This window comes from Mobula birostris, chromosome 9 (assembly GCF_030028105.1).
Source record: "Mobula birostris isolate sMobBir1 chromosome 9, sMobBir1.hap1, whole genome shotgun sequence".
NCBI classification, from domain to species: domain Eukaryota; kingdom Metazoa; phylum Chordata; class Chondrichthyes; order Myliobatiformes; family Myliobatidae; genus Mobula; species Mobula birostris.
Genome location: NC_092378.1, coordinates 146,743,380 through 146,759,201, shown reverse-complemented (window position 1 = coordinate 146,759,201; position 15,822 = coordinate 146,743,380). Strand labels below are relative to the sequence as shown.

The window sequence follows — 15,822 nt, the reverse complement described above, 5'->3', positions numbered from 1 at the left end:
AACCTAATCATGGGATCATTTACAAAATTCCATTTGCCTGCCTGGTATGTGTTTGGACTGTGGGAGGAAGCCAGAGCACCTGGGAGAAAATGCATGCAACCCACAGGGAGGACATGGAGAGACTGCTTGCAGAATGGGGCTGCAATTAAACCCTGAACTTTGGAAATCTCCGAGCTGCAATAGTGTTATACTAGCTGCTAATTACATGAGCCTGTTTTGCAGCAACATTGCCATAGTCTTGTTATCTGACCTGATCTCAGTGGTTGCTGGCTATGTATGAATACTGGGCATCAAAAAAAAAATTCATCCTCAGTGGTCGGCAAGCTGGGTTGGCAATTTGTCGAGTTATCCACTGTTGTAGTGGGATTGGTATCTGATGTATAAAGCCTGTGTGATTACCCCACCCACACACTCCACCTTTAAGAGGCTGTTGACAGTGATTATATGATCATAGAGATTGCAAATCTAGCCTGGGGCTCAGTAGCAGCAGCTACTGCAGATCCACATCTGATGGGGGCGGGGGGGGGGGCATTGGTGATGGGTAATCACAAGCCGGTGGATGGAGGTGCGGCCTATTCCCCAGGGTGACTGAGCCTCTACTTCAGGTGAGGGAGCCCAGTCTCCTTACCAACGAGGAGGAGATTTGGTGGGAATGCAGTTGTCACTGATAATCCCTTTTCTATTGAACTTCATTTCAGCTCTTGGGACTGGATACACCTTGCTGGGGATTTGTGATCCAGTTGCATTCTCTCTCCAACAGCTGTTCATTCCCTCTAAAGCAGGGGTTCCCAACCTGGAGTCCATGAACCCCTCACTTAATGGTAAGGCTCCATGGCATTTAAAACAAAAAGTTGGAAACCCCTGCTCTAAAGGCTGACTGTACAGCAATGCATGGATATATATCACGTTCAGTCGCTGGTATAGTAAATTTCCTGGCTTAGGATGGATTTAAAATCTGTACTGAAGTGGACCCTTACACCACATGGATGCATTTGGCTTTGTTCTCTGGTATAAGTGACTGCAATTGGTTTTATGCGCTGGATTTGTATAAAGCAAACTTCCACTAACTGCACTGAACATGCCTGCTTTTATTGGGATGAGGTGCTATAATTTTTGATTGAGACACTTTGCTCTGATTTAATGTTGTGACTTCAATATAATCTGTAGCCAAATTATCCCAACTGCTCCCCCAGTCACAACAGGACTCAATTCTTGAGAACTGTTTGTAATCGATAATTAATTTGTCACGTGCTGAAGTGCAATGAAAAACTTTTTGTATGCCATCCACAGGATCACTTCATCATATCATTACATTGAGGTGGTACCAAGGGGAAGGTATTAACAGAATGCAAATATAGTGTTACATTTACAGAGTACAGGCAAACAATAAGGTGCAAGACCATGACTAGATGATTAAATGGTGGAGTTGATTTAATGGGTCATATGGTCTAACTCTGCTCTTGTGTCTTCTGATGTTGTGATAAATTATCCACCAACAAACCTGTTCAACAGTGTTAAAACAATGGGTAGATAACAAGTCAGAAATGCAGCCGTGAGTGAAGTTCCTGCACCTCACAGTTGTCAGCAAATCCATCTTACGGATCTCCCAAATGCTCAGTCGTGTATACGGGCACATCACTGGGATGTTTATAAACTGGAACAGACCTGTGGTTGCTTAGATTAGAGGGTCTTCCCCCAGCTGATGCAGCAGTGTTAATAATCACTCATATGAAGTGGGCCTAAGATTTATTTTTTCTTTTCTGCATTCTTAAATCTACTTTAAAAGCTGTGCTACCTCTATTTATTGTTTATTTCCCCACTAGCTGCCACAGCAGTGAGAACATATGATGACTCAAGATCCTTGATCATAGTTTATATATCGATCTACAGAATGGTTATTAATAGAGTAGTAAACTGCAGAATAGTAGAGTAGAATACTTTTCAATCTGTTGAGTTCTTAATGGCTCTGCATTGTGAGCAATCCAACACACAAAATGCTGGAGGTACTCAGCATGTCAGCCAGTCAATGTTTTGGGTCAAGACCTTTCTCAGGACTGAATAAGAGTCTGACTGAAACATTGACTGTTCATTTCCATGGATGCTGCCTGGCCTGCTGAGTTCCTCCAGCATTTTGTGTGTTGCTTTGGATTTCTATCATCTACAGAAACTCTCTTTATAGTGAGCAATCCATCTATTCTGCTACCATCTCTTTGCTCCAAAGTCATCCATGCATTTTCTTTCCTTCAATGTAGCCCGAAATTGGTTCCTGCTGCTGAGGTTAGATTGGTTTAATGATGAATTTGCCAGTCTAGAGACCTCCATTATGATCTAGAGGTGCCTGTTCAGCCTCCTCTGCTGACAGTGAATTTTAAAACACTGAAAATCACTGGCTTGTTATGTTTATTATTTAAAAATAGTTTAGTTCACTAATCTCTCTTCCTTACCTAGCTTGGCTAATGCTTAGTTGTCCTTTGAACCAGCCCAGTAAGAAATAAGAATTCTGAATATGGATTAATTAATTGTGTCATGTATTGGTAATATGGAAGAGTTTTCACCATAACCAGGTGAATCAGTTGTGGTTTTATACCCACGTTGTCTAAATGAGAATTTGTTTTAAAGTTCGAAAGCAGTCTAATTTTGTCTTTGTATTTGTTAAAGCCTTATTTGTTCTCAAGTGGTTAGAAATTGGTCTGACGGTGGAGTTTCTGGAAGTTCTGGTCAATCTCGTCAAATTCAACAGTTGCTACTTGGATCAGATTGTGGACCAGATTGTGCAGTAAGTGAGAAAGTTACTTTGGAACACTTCCCTTTGCAAAGTTCTAGTGAACAGTTAAAACTGCAGGAATTCTCTATTAGTGCCTAAATCTGCTTTATCCATGTATTGGCTACAGTTCCTGGTTTTAAAATGAAATGCTTGTGGCCGAATGTGCAAGTTGTGTGTGGGAATTTGGCACTTTCTTGGCCACTAAATGGCCGTGGTTTTGGATTCCTGGACTGAAATCAAGAACATGACATCTATCTTTTCTTTCCTCCCCAAGGCAAGGTTCCCTGTCCCTTCCCAATATCCCACATTACTCCTTGGAGAGCTGAATGCTGAAGCCATCTACCTACTTTGTTATTCTGAAGAGCTTAGAGTCATAGAGCCATACCATGTTGGGGGGGGGTGGGGGTGGGAAAGGTCCATTGGCCCAACTCTTCTACACAGACCTAGTTGCTAAACTAAATGAGTCCCAATTATCTGTCCCATATCCCTCTAAATCAGAGGTTCCCATCCTGGGGTCCGTGTCCCCTTGCTTAATGGCATAGGTCCATGGCATTAAAAAAACCTAAACCTCTCCTACCTATTCTATAAAGAAGTAAGCATTAATAAAAAATGCATTAAGGACTGTAACTGGAGACATGATTCTTAGAATCTCGGAAATTTACAACACATGACATTTGAATTGCTGTGCATGAATTTGCCAAAAACAGCTGCTTATCTTCTACTTGGAAGATAATCTTTAATCTGTGTAGGTTACACCAAAATATTTGTCCAATTATCATTTGAATATGGTGATGCTTTCTACCTTCACTGTACCTTCAGGAAATGAGTTCCAGGCAACTTCTGCTATGCGTGAAAATACGTTTTTCCTCTACACCCCTATGATTTTGGTGCTAGTTAGCAAATCTGAGCTTAGTTACCAATATCTTTGCTTAGAGAAACACTCATAACAAGATGGAGGAACTCAGCAGATTGGGCAGCATCCCTCTTTGCTTAGAGAAATGGTTCAAAATTGTTCAATGTCATTTTGAGTGCATACGTGTAAAAGAATGAAATAATTGTTCTGGATCTGATGCAGTAATTTAAAAAAAAACCCAATGCAACCAAAAACACTTACAAAATACACTAAATTTACATACATAGCTTGTATACTGCACATTGTATGTACGTAGTGATGCTAGGAATAGGAGTGTCTGTACATATGGTGACTCTGACAAGAAATGATAAGTAGTCATTTTGGGGGGTGGGTTAGCGGGTGGAGGTGATAAGAAGCCTTACTGCTTGGGGAAAGTAACTGTTTTTGACGCTGGTCCTGGCATGAATGCTACACTGCCACCTCCCTGATGGGATTGGGACAGGCAGTCCATGAACAGGGTGGGTGTTGCTTCCTTGGTCTCATTTTTTTCCAATGAAGAAAACCCCAGACTAGTTGATCACATCTCACAACTAAACAGTTTTGGTCACATCCTTGTATGGTTACTCTGCATCCTCCCTAGTGTTACCACATTTCTCATTGAACTTGATCTAGTCAAAGTTGTACACTTCCAGCAAAACTTCTCCAGTCATGCTTTGTTATTGCGTGCAAACCCTTGATATTAACAACCTCTTAGTCATAGAGTACTACAGCACAAAAACTGTCCCTTCGGCCCATCTAGTCTGTGTTGACCTATTATTTTGCCTAGTGCCATCTTACTTATTGAGAGATGTTCGAGTTTGTTGCATTGATCACATTGCTGCATGAATTTGATTGCTCCAGTGATTTTTTTTGCCTCTGAAAATAGGATTATGTTGCCCTAAGTAGCTGAACCTTCAACAAAATGCTGAATGGATTCAGTACGTCAGGCAGTGTCTATGGAGGGGAATAAAGAGGCGATGTTTCAGGCTGAGACCCTTCATCAGGATTGGGCCTGAAATGTTGGCTCTTTATTCCCCTCTATAGATGATGCCTGAACTGAGTCCCTCCAGCATTTTGTGTATGTTCTAGGTATCCAGCAGAATCTCTTGTGTTTGTCATCCTAAACCACTTTAAATATCTTTAGAATTTCTGAAAGGTGCAATGGAATAAATTTACATTACCTCGTAATTTTAATTTACTTTTCTGTGATTATCCTAGTTATGCAGTATAATTTGTTTCTCTGCACGTTTTCCTCTGTGGTGATGCATATTCATTTTACTTGCAGTAAGATCTGTGTCCTCTGTAATCTGACTACAGTGCCAACAGATATAGAGGTTAGTGTCTACTGTGTGGTGCACAATCAGCTTGCGTAGTATCATAACATTTTCTGTGCTGTAAATTTATTTAATTCGCCTCATACACTGAAAATCCCCTCAAGTCTTTGTGATGTGCTGTTTTTTGCATGGATGATTATAGTTTGTTTTCATGTGAAATGTGGGTAGATGAAGCCTTTTTATTGAAGTAATTGAAACAGATTTATGAACCAAGCTTGTAATGGAGTTCACTTGTGTTACTGTAGCGTCAGCAAACTTGGGGATAAAATTAATACTCGCATGTTTATTTTGGCATTCAGTCTGAAGGACAGTGTGTCTTGTGTATATGCTTGGTGGAGTAGACTCAGTGAGCTGAAAGGCCTAGTTCTGCTCCTATTTCTTATGATCTCAGTTTTTTATAACTTACTTCTAGAATGCTGAAACACAGAATAATTCATAGCTAACACAATTGCAGGTTTGAGTGGAAGTTTCGTTGTATCATTTGCTCTAAATGTGGATTGCAATTTCTGAGTTGATTTGGGTGGAAACAGTTTATTTGCGAATTAATCCTGATCTATTCCACAGTCCGTCTGATAATTATAATTCAAAAGCAATCTGAGTCATGCTCTTTTCTCATTACTATCATCGGGGAGGTGATACAGGAGCCCAAAGACGCACAGTAGATGATTTAGGAACAGCTTATTATCTTATTATTCCTTTTTTTTGCACTCCAGGTATTGGGTAATTTATAGCATCTTTTATATCTTTGCACTATACTGCTGCAAAGCAAATTTTACGATATACAATTCAATGATAATCTGATTCTGATTGTGAAAGCAGAGCGGATTCGTTTAAATTTGCATCATGATTAGTTTAGACTGTTGGCCAAAGGGCCTGTATCTGTACTGTAAGCTATGTTCTCTAATTCAGTAGCTGGTCAGCTGTAGGAGGTATTATAATGGTGTTGATTCTTACCTTGGTCATCTAACTTTAGTGAATGACCATACAATTCTTAATTAACTCAAGCTACCCACAACTTTATTAGATTGGATTATGAGGACACGCAGTCCTCTCTTATTGTCATTTAGTAATGCATGCATTAAGAAATGATACAATATCAAGTGCAAATATCTGTACTTTTTAAATATTGCCTTTTTTTTTTTTTTTTTTTTTTTTGGAGCAATGTTCAACCAAACTACTCTCCTCGCTTGCATTGAAATGGGGGATCTTCTGTTAGCTAAACAGCCAAACCTTCCCCCTGCCCCAGGTGTTGGAGTCTTCATTGTAATAGTTGGTCTGCCCCAGAGTTCTGGCTGCTCTCTGAAAACCGTTATTATTCCCTTAGCAGTTCAGTACAGTTATACTTTGATTCTGTTGGCTCTGATTCATCGGGGCCTTCCTGTGGCTCTGGCCCAAAGCTACAGGTGGCACCCCCTCACTGCATTCCTCCAATATCATTCCTTTGCTTTTTGTTTGGTGAATCAAGCTATTTCACATTAATTGTAGCCAGACACTGGCTCGGGCCACTCCAGTTGAGTCATAGCTACTCTAATAAACTGGTGTTAATTGTTTTGCTTATCGAAGAGCATCCCTTATTTGAAAATTGTGTCTGATTAGCAGAGGTAGGATATTTGTTGTGTACACTTTCCCGTACTTCAAACCAGAGAGTTAATTCAGGAAACTTCAAGCATCTGGCAAGAATGCAGACATCTGTTTTGTCTACTCCTCCACAGCCCTTGTTCAGTGAGCTCTTCCATGGAATTTAAATTTCTTCAGTAAATAGTCTCAGCTGTCAAGATTACTGTAGTAGGGTGTGACTGAAAGAGGATGAATCAGGTTTAATATCACTGATATGCCATGAAATTTGTTGCTTTGCAACAGTACAGTGCAGAACATAAAGAATTGCTAATAAGTTGTAAAAAGAAAAATATGGAAGTGCAAAAGGAGTACAGAACAGTGAGGTAGTTTTCATGGGCTCATGTATTGTTCAGAAATCTGAGGGGGAGAAGAAGTTTGGAGGAAGGGAAGGAAGGAACTGGATGGTGAGGCTGCTTAATGGCGGACCCTGCTTTCTATAGTCACGTCTCTTGAAGACGTCCTTGGTGGGAATGTTCATGCCCATGATGGAACTGGTTGTTCTGCAGCCTTTTCTGATCCTATGCATTGGTGTCTCCATACCAGATGGTATGGTCAGAATGCTGTCTATGGTTCAACTGTTAAAATTTGCTAGAGTTTTTGGTGACATTTCAAATCTTCTCAAACTCCTCCATGATTGCATTGGTATTGTTGGGCCCAGAATAAGATTTTTCTGAGATATTGACACCTAGGAATGTGAAACTGGACACCCTTCCAGCACTGACTCCTCAATGAGACCAAGTGTATGTTCTCTCAGCTTTCCCTTCTTGAAGTCTGCCGTCAGTCTGGTCTCACTGATATGGCGTGCAAGGTTTTTTGTTATGACATCACTCAACCAACCATTCTATCTCACTCCTGTACACCACCTCGTCACCATCTGAGAATCTGCCAACAACACTGGAGTTGTGAATTTCCAATCATATGAAGTCTGGTCAGTTCATGTGTGTTTTTCATAGACAAAAACAATTGTTCATATTGCCTAGGATTTTAAGATTTGATTTGTTTTTGGGAACATATGAATGTATTGGGACATGTAAGCTGAGCATGAATAATTAGACAGCCCTTTTATCCGTCAAGAAATAGTTTTGGTTTTTTTTGTATTCATTGATAGTGAATATAATCTGAAATTGCTTACTTGGGTAATTGATTTACATCAGTGCCTCAAACTCACATGGTAGTCTTGTAGTGCACTGCTCTTTTTTTAGATGTGATTTTGAAATTGAAATTTAATAATTGTTTTAACATAGAGATTCCTTTCTCTCAGGTCTCCTTGCAAGTCCTTGATGCCGTTGTCTGCTACAACTCTTTGCCCTCAGAGTCCCTCCCAGGATTTATCATAACACTTTGTCATACAGTGAATGTCAAGGAGTTCTGTGAATCTTGCTGGAAGGTAGGACCTGCAACAACCAAAAATGTTTGACTGTGAATGTTATGTATTTAATATTTCAATAATATGAGTTATCTTGTAAATGTATTGGTTGATTAAGCATTCTTGTTCATTCAAATAATTCATTATAGGTAATATGTAAAAATATGTGAACTGCATACTTTCCATCATGTTACCACGTGATTCATGTGTGCTTTGCCTGGAGGAAACTCTAAGCTGGACCTGCATTTCGGACTGCCATGTTTTCCTTTGAATTAGTTTATCTAGATAATGTGTTTGTCTAGACTTGCTCTTTCTTAGTTGTTATAAGGAGAATTCCTTTGCTTTGCATGAAGGTTTTGTCCTGGTAAATATCTGAAGAGAAATTCACTCTTCAAGTAGTGATGTTCAAAGTAAATTTATCATCAACGTACTTGTATGTCACCATATACAACATTTTCTCGGGAGCATTCGCAATAAATACGAAGAAGCACAATAGAATCAATGGAGAACTGCACACAAAGATGGAAGATGTACAAAAGACAGCGAATTGTGCAAATACAAAAAGAAAAAGTAATAAATATTGAAAACATGATTTGTGGAGTCATGATTTGTAGAATCAGTTCTGTATTGTGGTGAGTGAAGTTATCCATGCCAGTTCAGGAGCCTGATGGTTGAAGGGTAATAACTCTTCCTGAACATGGTGCTCTGGGACCTAAGGCTCCTGTATCCCCTTCCTGATGGTATTGAATTTGGTGTCAGAAGCATGTTTCAATTCAAGGACAGTGACCCAAGCTAAGATTTAAGAGAATTCTTGGTGAGGGCCACTGAGGATCCTCCCCATCTTGGATGTTACTACCACTGGGGAGGAAGTACAGGAGCCTGAAGTCCCAGTAATTGAAGAACAGGATCTTCCCCCTCCACATTTGGGTTTTAGAATGGTCCACGAATGCTACCATAATTTAGAGTAATTTTGTCTCTGCAGTGCACTGCAGTCATTAAAAAAATGAAGGTTATGTCAAATAAGTTAGTGATAATAAATCTGATTGTGATTTTTTGTTTCTCTCTCTCTCTTTTTTAGCTGATGCGAAAAGTCCTGGGAACTCACTTGGGACACAGTGCAATTTATACAATGTGTCGCATTATGGAAGATAAGTATGAATACATTTTAATTCAGATTTTTATGTATAAACATCTTATTTATGTTTGTACAGTATATGCTTCAAGCATCAGTCAGTAATTTGATTTAACTTTGTTTTGTTGTTAGAAGGCACATGGATGATGCGGCCTTGTTGAGAGGTGCAGTATTTTTTGTTGGAATGGCTCTCTGGGGTGCACATCGTCTCACTACCCTGAAGAGTACCCCAACATCTGTTTTACCCTCTTTTTATAAGGTAAAATTGGGTGACTTTTCTACAACAAGAAGTACCTTTGGATTCTAAGTTGGTTCCTTAATTGCAGTTTGGTTTCAGCAGAGGATTATGTGGAATTTTTCACCAAGTTTTTAAAGTTTACTGTATTGACCATTCTGATAAATGTTGGGAAAGGAAAAGTCAATACAGGGCTGCATAAACCATAAGACATAGGATCAGAACTCTGCCATATGACCCGTCGAGTCTTTTCTGCCATTCCATCACGGCTGATTTATTATCCTTCTCAACCCCTTTTCCTGCCTTCTCCTCATAACCCTTGACACCCATACTAACCAAAAACCTGTTACCCTCTATTTTAAATGTACCCAATGATTTGGCCTCCACAGCCATCTGTAGCATGAATTCCACTGATTCACTACCCTCTAGCTAAATAAATTCCTCCTTATCTGTTCTAAAGGGAAGTCGTTCTTTTCTGAGGTTGTACCTTTTGTTAGTTTCAGTACTAAGGGTATAAAGAACATTGGGTGCTCAGGTTTCCTCCCACATTCCAAAGGTGTACAGGTTAGGAGGGTGATCGGCCCCGGGTGTAATTGGGTGGCATGGGCTCATTGGGCTGAAGAGCCTATTACCATGCTACATCTCTAAGTAAAATAAACAAATAAAACAAATTAAGTTAAAAAGAAATACTCAATTGCTTCATTATGCTTGAAGTGTTTCCAAAACTATTGAGTTGGTCAGATGGGATCTTTGGAGGTAAATGGAGTTAAATTTTCAGGTTGACCTTCTCATCAGAAGTAGTAAAAGGTGTGAGAGACAGTTAAGATGCAGATAATGTGAGCGTGAGGTAGTTCTGTCTCCTGATCATCTTTTTATAGCCAGTTCTTTCAGCTTAACCAGCACTTTTTTTTTTGTTTCAGTATGATTGAACATGCTAAGTTGGCCAATGTTCTCTCAAAGTGGAACATTCAGTAAGTTGCATAAATAATACAACACCGGACCAGGATTAGGTCATTTGGCCCATTGAGTCTGCTCCTCTGATCATTATTGATCCACTTAACTGGCATTTGAGTTTTATACTGCTCAGTAATCAGAATCAGATTTCATTATCACTGATTAGTTTTTTTTCCAGTTACATGGTTTTGCAGCAGCAGTATAGTGCAATACATGAAATATACTGCAAATGATCATAAATGTATGTATATTTAAAAGAAGATAAAATAGAGCAAAATAGTGAGGTAGCATTTAAGGGTTCATTGTCAATTCAGAAATCTGACGGTAGAGGGGAAGGAACTGATCCTAAGATGTTAAGTGTGTCTATTCAGGCTCCTGTACCTGCTCTCTGGTAGCAATGAGAAGTGATCATCATCTGGGTGGTGGGTGTCTTCAATTTTGAACGCTGCCTTTTTGAGGCACCAGCTTTTGAAGTCCTTGATGATGGGGAAGCTAGTGCCCATGATGGAGTTGGCCGATTTTGCAACACACTGCTGCTTTTTCTGATCTTGTGCAGTGGCCCCTCCATATCAGACTGTGAAGCAATCAGTCAGAATGCTCTCCATGGTACATCTGTAGAAATTTGCTGAAGTTTTGGTAACATCAAAAAAAAGTAAATGATACTGGATAAATCAGTCCCCTTCAATGTGGTAACTAAGTGTTAATGTAGGGACTGTAAATTTGATTAGCATTACAATTAAGAGTGATGTATAAAAACCACATATGAGTTCAGACTTTATTATGCATACTTGCCTACCACAGAATAATTCAGATCTGTATTTCCGGCATTCAGTAAATTGTTTAATGTTAGAGATGTTAGTATATAATAAATAGTTGCTCTAACTCAGGCAGTATTAGATGCTCTTGCAGTTAATGTTAGTGTCATTATCTTGCGGGCATAAAGTTAATGTTAACTGATTAGTTTACAACTGAATTTTTATGCTGTATATGAAATTTAGAGATACTATGCAACTTTTTTTTTTCTTTCAGGCTATGACAAGTGCTAATGCTGTAGTGTCCTATGAAATAGTTCTGTCCATCACTCGATTAATTAAAAAGTATGGAAAAGAATTGCAGGTAGTTACCTGGGAACAACTTCTGGATATTATTGAGCGATTACTTCAGCAAATTGAGGTAGGTTTGAACTTTAACGTTTGTTGCCTTAATCTAAAATCCAAGTTGTTTCCCTGAATACAAATAAAGTCTGAATGGGTAACAGACGAAGTGCTGGAGGAATTCAGCAGATCAGGCAGCATCAATGGAAAGGATGAAAGGGGCTATTTGCCCCTTCAGACAGCTGAAATTGTTTTCAGTTATTGACTGCTGTTTGTAATGTCTAATTTTATTCTGGTGGAAAGTTGTGTAATCTTATCAATCGTGAAGGAATAAGATGCCTAAATTTGTAATGCGTACGCATTCCCAAAGTCTGAAGTAGATGGGGAAGCTCGTGTTCAATTATAGCAGCTTGTTGGATTTTGACATTTTGAATTGGTAATGAACCCCTTGGCTCATCATGCCTACACCAGCTTTTCTGAAAGATATTTCCTGTTGGATTCAACCCATTATTCTTCACACACATCTCGACATTTCCTTTTCCAATTATGTATTCAATAGCCCAAATTGCTGAATCTGGTTCTTAATGTACATTGGGTCATTTCCCCTCCTCAGTTATGTTATTGATACATCCATACTGGAAACCGTATCAGTTCCATTCCAATTTCCCATGGTCTTTTAGAGGCTTTGGCTAATAATCCACTGATTAGTGAGCTTATCCTTCCTTGATTTTATTATTTAAATGCTGAAAGTTTTTTATTGTCATTTAACTGTTTTTTTATTGCTTAAAAGCATTAATTTTTTTTTACCTTTTAAAGGTTCTTATCCAAGCTTCTAAATAATTAAAAAAAAAAACTTACTATTAAATGTTTTAACGTTTGACTTGTGAAATTGTTTTTAGGCAATTAGTTGTTCTCCTGAGATGTAATACTTTAAATGCATCAATTTTCTGCCATTGATTTGGTGATGTCTTTAATTGTAAGAGTTATTTCTTTCTCTTTGGCAATGAAGTTAGTGCTCTTGGTGAAAAGTATCCATTGATTGTGACTTGTTAGAAAGAGTTCTAACTGTTCTGAGTGAGAGGGCTGCAGGTTTCAATCCTTGTCTAGACACTGCATCTGTCAGTGCTCCACTGTCATAGATGGGATGTTGCATCTCAACCAAGAACAGTGTATTAATCCTGTCATGTTGGTCAATATCCCTCATTCAACTTTAAGCTCATGATCTAGGTCCTTTCAGATGGATTTTTTTTTATCAAATCTTGCTTTGGTTTTCTTGTGGAAGTACCCCCTTGGCATTGAAATGTCAGAATTGTACGGTACAGAAGTAGGTCCTTCGGCTCAACCTGTTATGATTCAATTTAACATCCGAGAATGCATACAACCTGAAATTCCTACTTCCACAGACATCCACGAAACACAAGAAAAAAAAAATCCAAAGAATGACTGACAGAAAACATTAGAACCTCCAAAGACCCCCTCCCACACCAGCAGCAAAAGCATCAACCTTCTTCCCCCTCCACCACCACCTCACTCCAGCAAAAGCATCAATGCCCACCACCCACCATGCAAGCAATAGCAAAACCTCCAGAGACAATGATCTAGAACCCTTCTGAAACTACTAGTCCATCCTAACACTTTGGCATCTCAAACAGGCTGTCTCTGTCTCTGTCTCTGTCTCTGTCTCTGTCTCTGTCTCTGTCTCTGTCTCTGTCTCTGTCTCTGTCTCTGTCTCTGTCTCTGTCTCTGTCTCTGTCTCTGTCTCTGTCTGTGTGTGTGTGTGTGTCTATCTCTCTCTAATAAAGGACAAGAGGTATCACTCCTGTAACAGATGAGAGGGAGACAACAGCTTGTTTCGATGTTACAATCAGCAGTGCCGCTTATTTGAATTCCCTTGACTTGAGGGCCTTCTTTTGACAGCAGCATACACTGCTGTCTCAATGTTACAACCTTCCACAATGCTTCAGATGGCAACACCAGTGAGGAATCGGGTTGCCCACATGGCCGCATCTGAAGGCGTCCGTCTTCCATGCCACACCTGGAGATCCTGAAATGCAGGCTGCTCAGCAAATTCCAAGAGCAAGTCCCACTGCCATGAATATCTGCAGAATGAGTGCAGATGTAGATCACGGCCTCCGACAGGACCCCAGCCATCTTGAAAAGGGAAAAAGAAAAGAAATCGAGCTGTTTTGTGGACAAGCTGGAAGATCCACAAAAAAACTCTGGCACTGTCTTTAGCCCCCCCAACTCCAATACTGACCAATTTGCCAACCTGAGCTGGTCCCACTGGTCCCATTTGGCCTGTATCCCTTTGAACCTTTTCCATCCATATACCAGTCTCAGTGTCTCTCAGTGTCTACCACTTAATCTAGCTACTGGCAGATCATTCCCTATATCCACCATTCTCTGTTTGGTGGGGAGGGAAACCTGCCCTTTAGTTCTCTTTTGTGTAGTGGTTAGCATAACAACCTGAGGGTGTTGGAGTTCAGCTCGGGTGTTATCTGTAAGAAAGTCTGTTCATTCTTCCATGTGCACATGTTTCCTCCGGGTGTTCCAGTTTCCTCCCATGCTCTAAAGATGTACTGGTTAATAGGTTATTGTAAATTGTCCTGTGGTTAGGCTTGGATGAAATCAGTGGGTCGGTGGGCCAGAAGTGCTTGTTTCATGCTGTATCGTGAAATAAGCATAAGTAAATCTATCCACTGCAGCTTTACACTCCCTTCCATGGGGAAAAAGACTGTCTGCTATGAGAAATTGGGAAAATGTGTATAAATTCAAAGCTCTATTTTAAAAAGATTTAAACATGTTATTTGAATTCACGAACATAATTAAGTAATTTCTACTTTAATGTTGGTTAGACATCCCCTTAATTGTTTCTGTGGTCCTAATTTTTAGACACTGGGTAGTAACGAACTGTCTGTTATTGTGCATGAGCTGCTAACCACAATAGAAGAGTTGTATGAACAAAAAGATTATCATGGTCCTCAGGAACGATTATTTGCACTGATTGAAAAGTGTTCCAATAAAAGGCCGGTAAGATTCTAAAGTTGCTACTATACTCTTGGTCAAGTTATTTTTGTGGTGTATAATTAGCTAAAATGATCAGTTCTTTTAAGTGTAGTTATTGAAATCGTCATTGCACAGATGCAGCTATATTATAGTAGAGTAAGCTTATACAGTATAAAGTGTGGTTTGAAATGTATTGTGTAGGCATCTAGAGTAGATAGAGAAGTCAAATTGAGGAGGCATTGCTAACATTTGCACGTATCTATTCCTCTGCTATAATGCAAGGTATTGGTATGAATGTTTCTTACCAAAATAATTGATCACCCACCTACAGGAATGTTATCAATAAGATTGAAAGAATGCAGAGAAAATTTACAAAGATGTTGCTGGGTCTTGAGGACCTGAGTTATATGGAAAGTTTGGGCAAGTTAGGACTTGATCAAATCTCCCCTCATTCTCCTATGCTCCAGGGAATAGAGGTCTACCAAATTGAGGGGTATAGATAAGAGTAGCTGTAAGCAAACTTTTTCCACCGAGGTTGGGTGAGACTAGAACGAGAGGTCATGGGTTAAAGGTGAAAGTTGAAATGTTTAAGGGACACAAGGCAGATCTTCGCTTGGTGGTTGTAGAATGAGCTGCGGGTGGGAAGTAGTGGATGTGGGTTCAAATGCAACATTTAAGAGAAGCTTGGGTGAGTACATGGGTGGGAGGTGTATGGAGGGCTATGGTCCATGTCGGTGGCACTAGGCATAATAACAGTTTGGTATGAACTAGGTGGGCTGGTCCTGTTTGTATGCTGTAATGCTCTATGACGATGCAGTAATTTACTTGTGATTTAAGGCTGGTAGGTCTTCTGGTTAATTTTTATTCATTGTGTTTTGCCTTTAACATCTAAAGGAGATGTCAGTCCTTACACTAGTGTCATACCGGGCTCAGTCAGTTCATCCTGCCAAACACTGCTGGATTCAGAATCTGCAGAAACTAATGGAGAAGTTCTTCAAGTAAGAATCCACCTTCAGTTACTGTCTTGTTTCTTGTATTTTTATTGACATGCAAGTTTTGTGGGATTGTTTCTTTTTTTTTCCCTATCTGATTCTTCTTCATCATCATGTGTTGTATGATGTGGATGATCATTGTCTACGTGACCATGATTATTCTTGGCTAATTTTTCTACAGAAATGGTTTGCCATTGCTGCCTTCTCTGCAATGTCTTTACGGGTGGGGGGGGGTGACCCCAGCCGTTATCAATACACTTCTGAGATTGTCTGGCATCAGTGGCCACATAACAAGGGTCTGATATGCAGCAGTTACTTGTATGACCATCTACCACTTCCGTGGCTTCACATGACCCTGATCGGGGGGGGAGGGGGAGGGGTGCTATTCAGGTGCTGCACCTTGCCCAAATGTGACCTGCAGGCATGTGGAGGGAAG

General features: G+C 39.8%; 1 protein-coding gene across 6 annotated transcripts in view; it reads left to right on the top strand.

Annotated features, from left to right (window-relative positions):
- tsc2 (TSC complex subunit 2) overlaps window positions 1–15,822 on the top strand; it is a 136,528-nt gene that overhangs the window by 16,401 nt on the left and 104,305 nt on the right. For 5 of the 6 annotated variants that reach the window (XM_072269069.1, XM_072269068.1, XM_072269066.1 and 2 more), the window contains exons 6-13: window positions 2,659–2,776; window positions 4,942–4,990; window positions 7,869–7,994; window positions 9,052–9,125; window positions 9,238–9,364; window positions 11,324–11,467; window positions 14,281–14,418; window positions 15,289–15,392. In XM_072269069.1, coding sequence (XP_072125170.1) covers window positions 2,659–2,776; window positions 4,942–4,990; window positions 7,869–7,994; window positions 9,052–9,125; window positions 9,238–9,364; window positions 11,324–11,467; window positions 14,281–14,418; window positions 15,289–15,392 — 880 coding nt within the window. The remainder of the gene's footprint in view (window positions 1–2,658; window positions 2,777–4,941; window positions 4,991–7,868; window positions 7,995–9,051; window positions 9,126–9,237; window positions 9,365–11,323; window positions 11,468–14,280; window positions 14,419–15,288; window positions 15,393–15,822) is intronic. The other variant, XM_072269070.1, reaches the window with a different exon arrangement.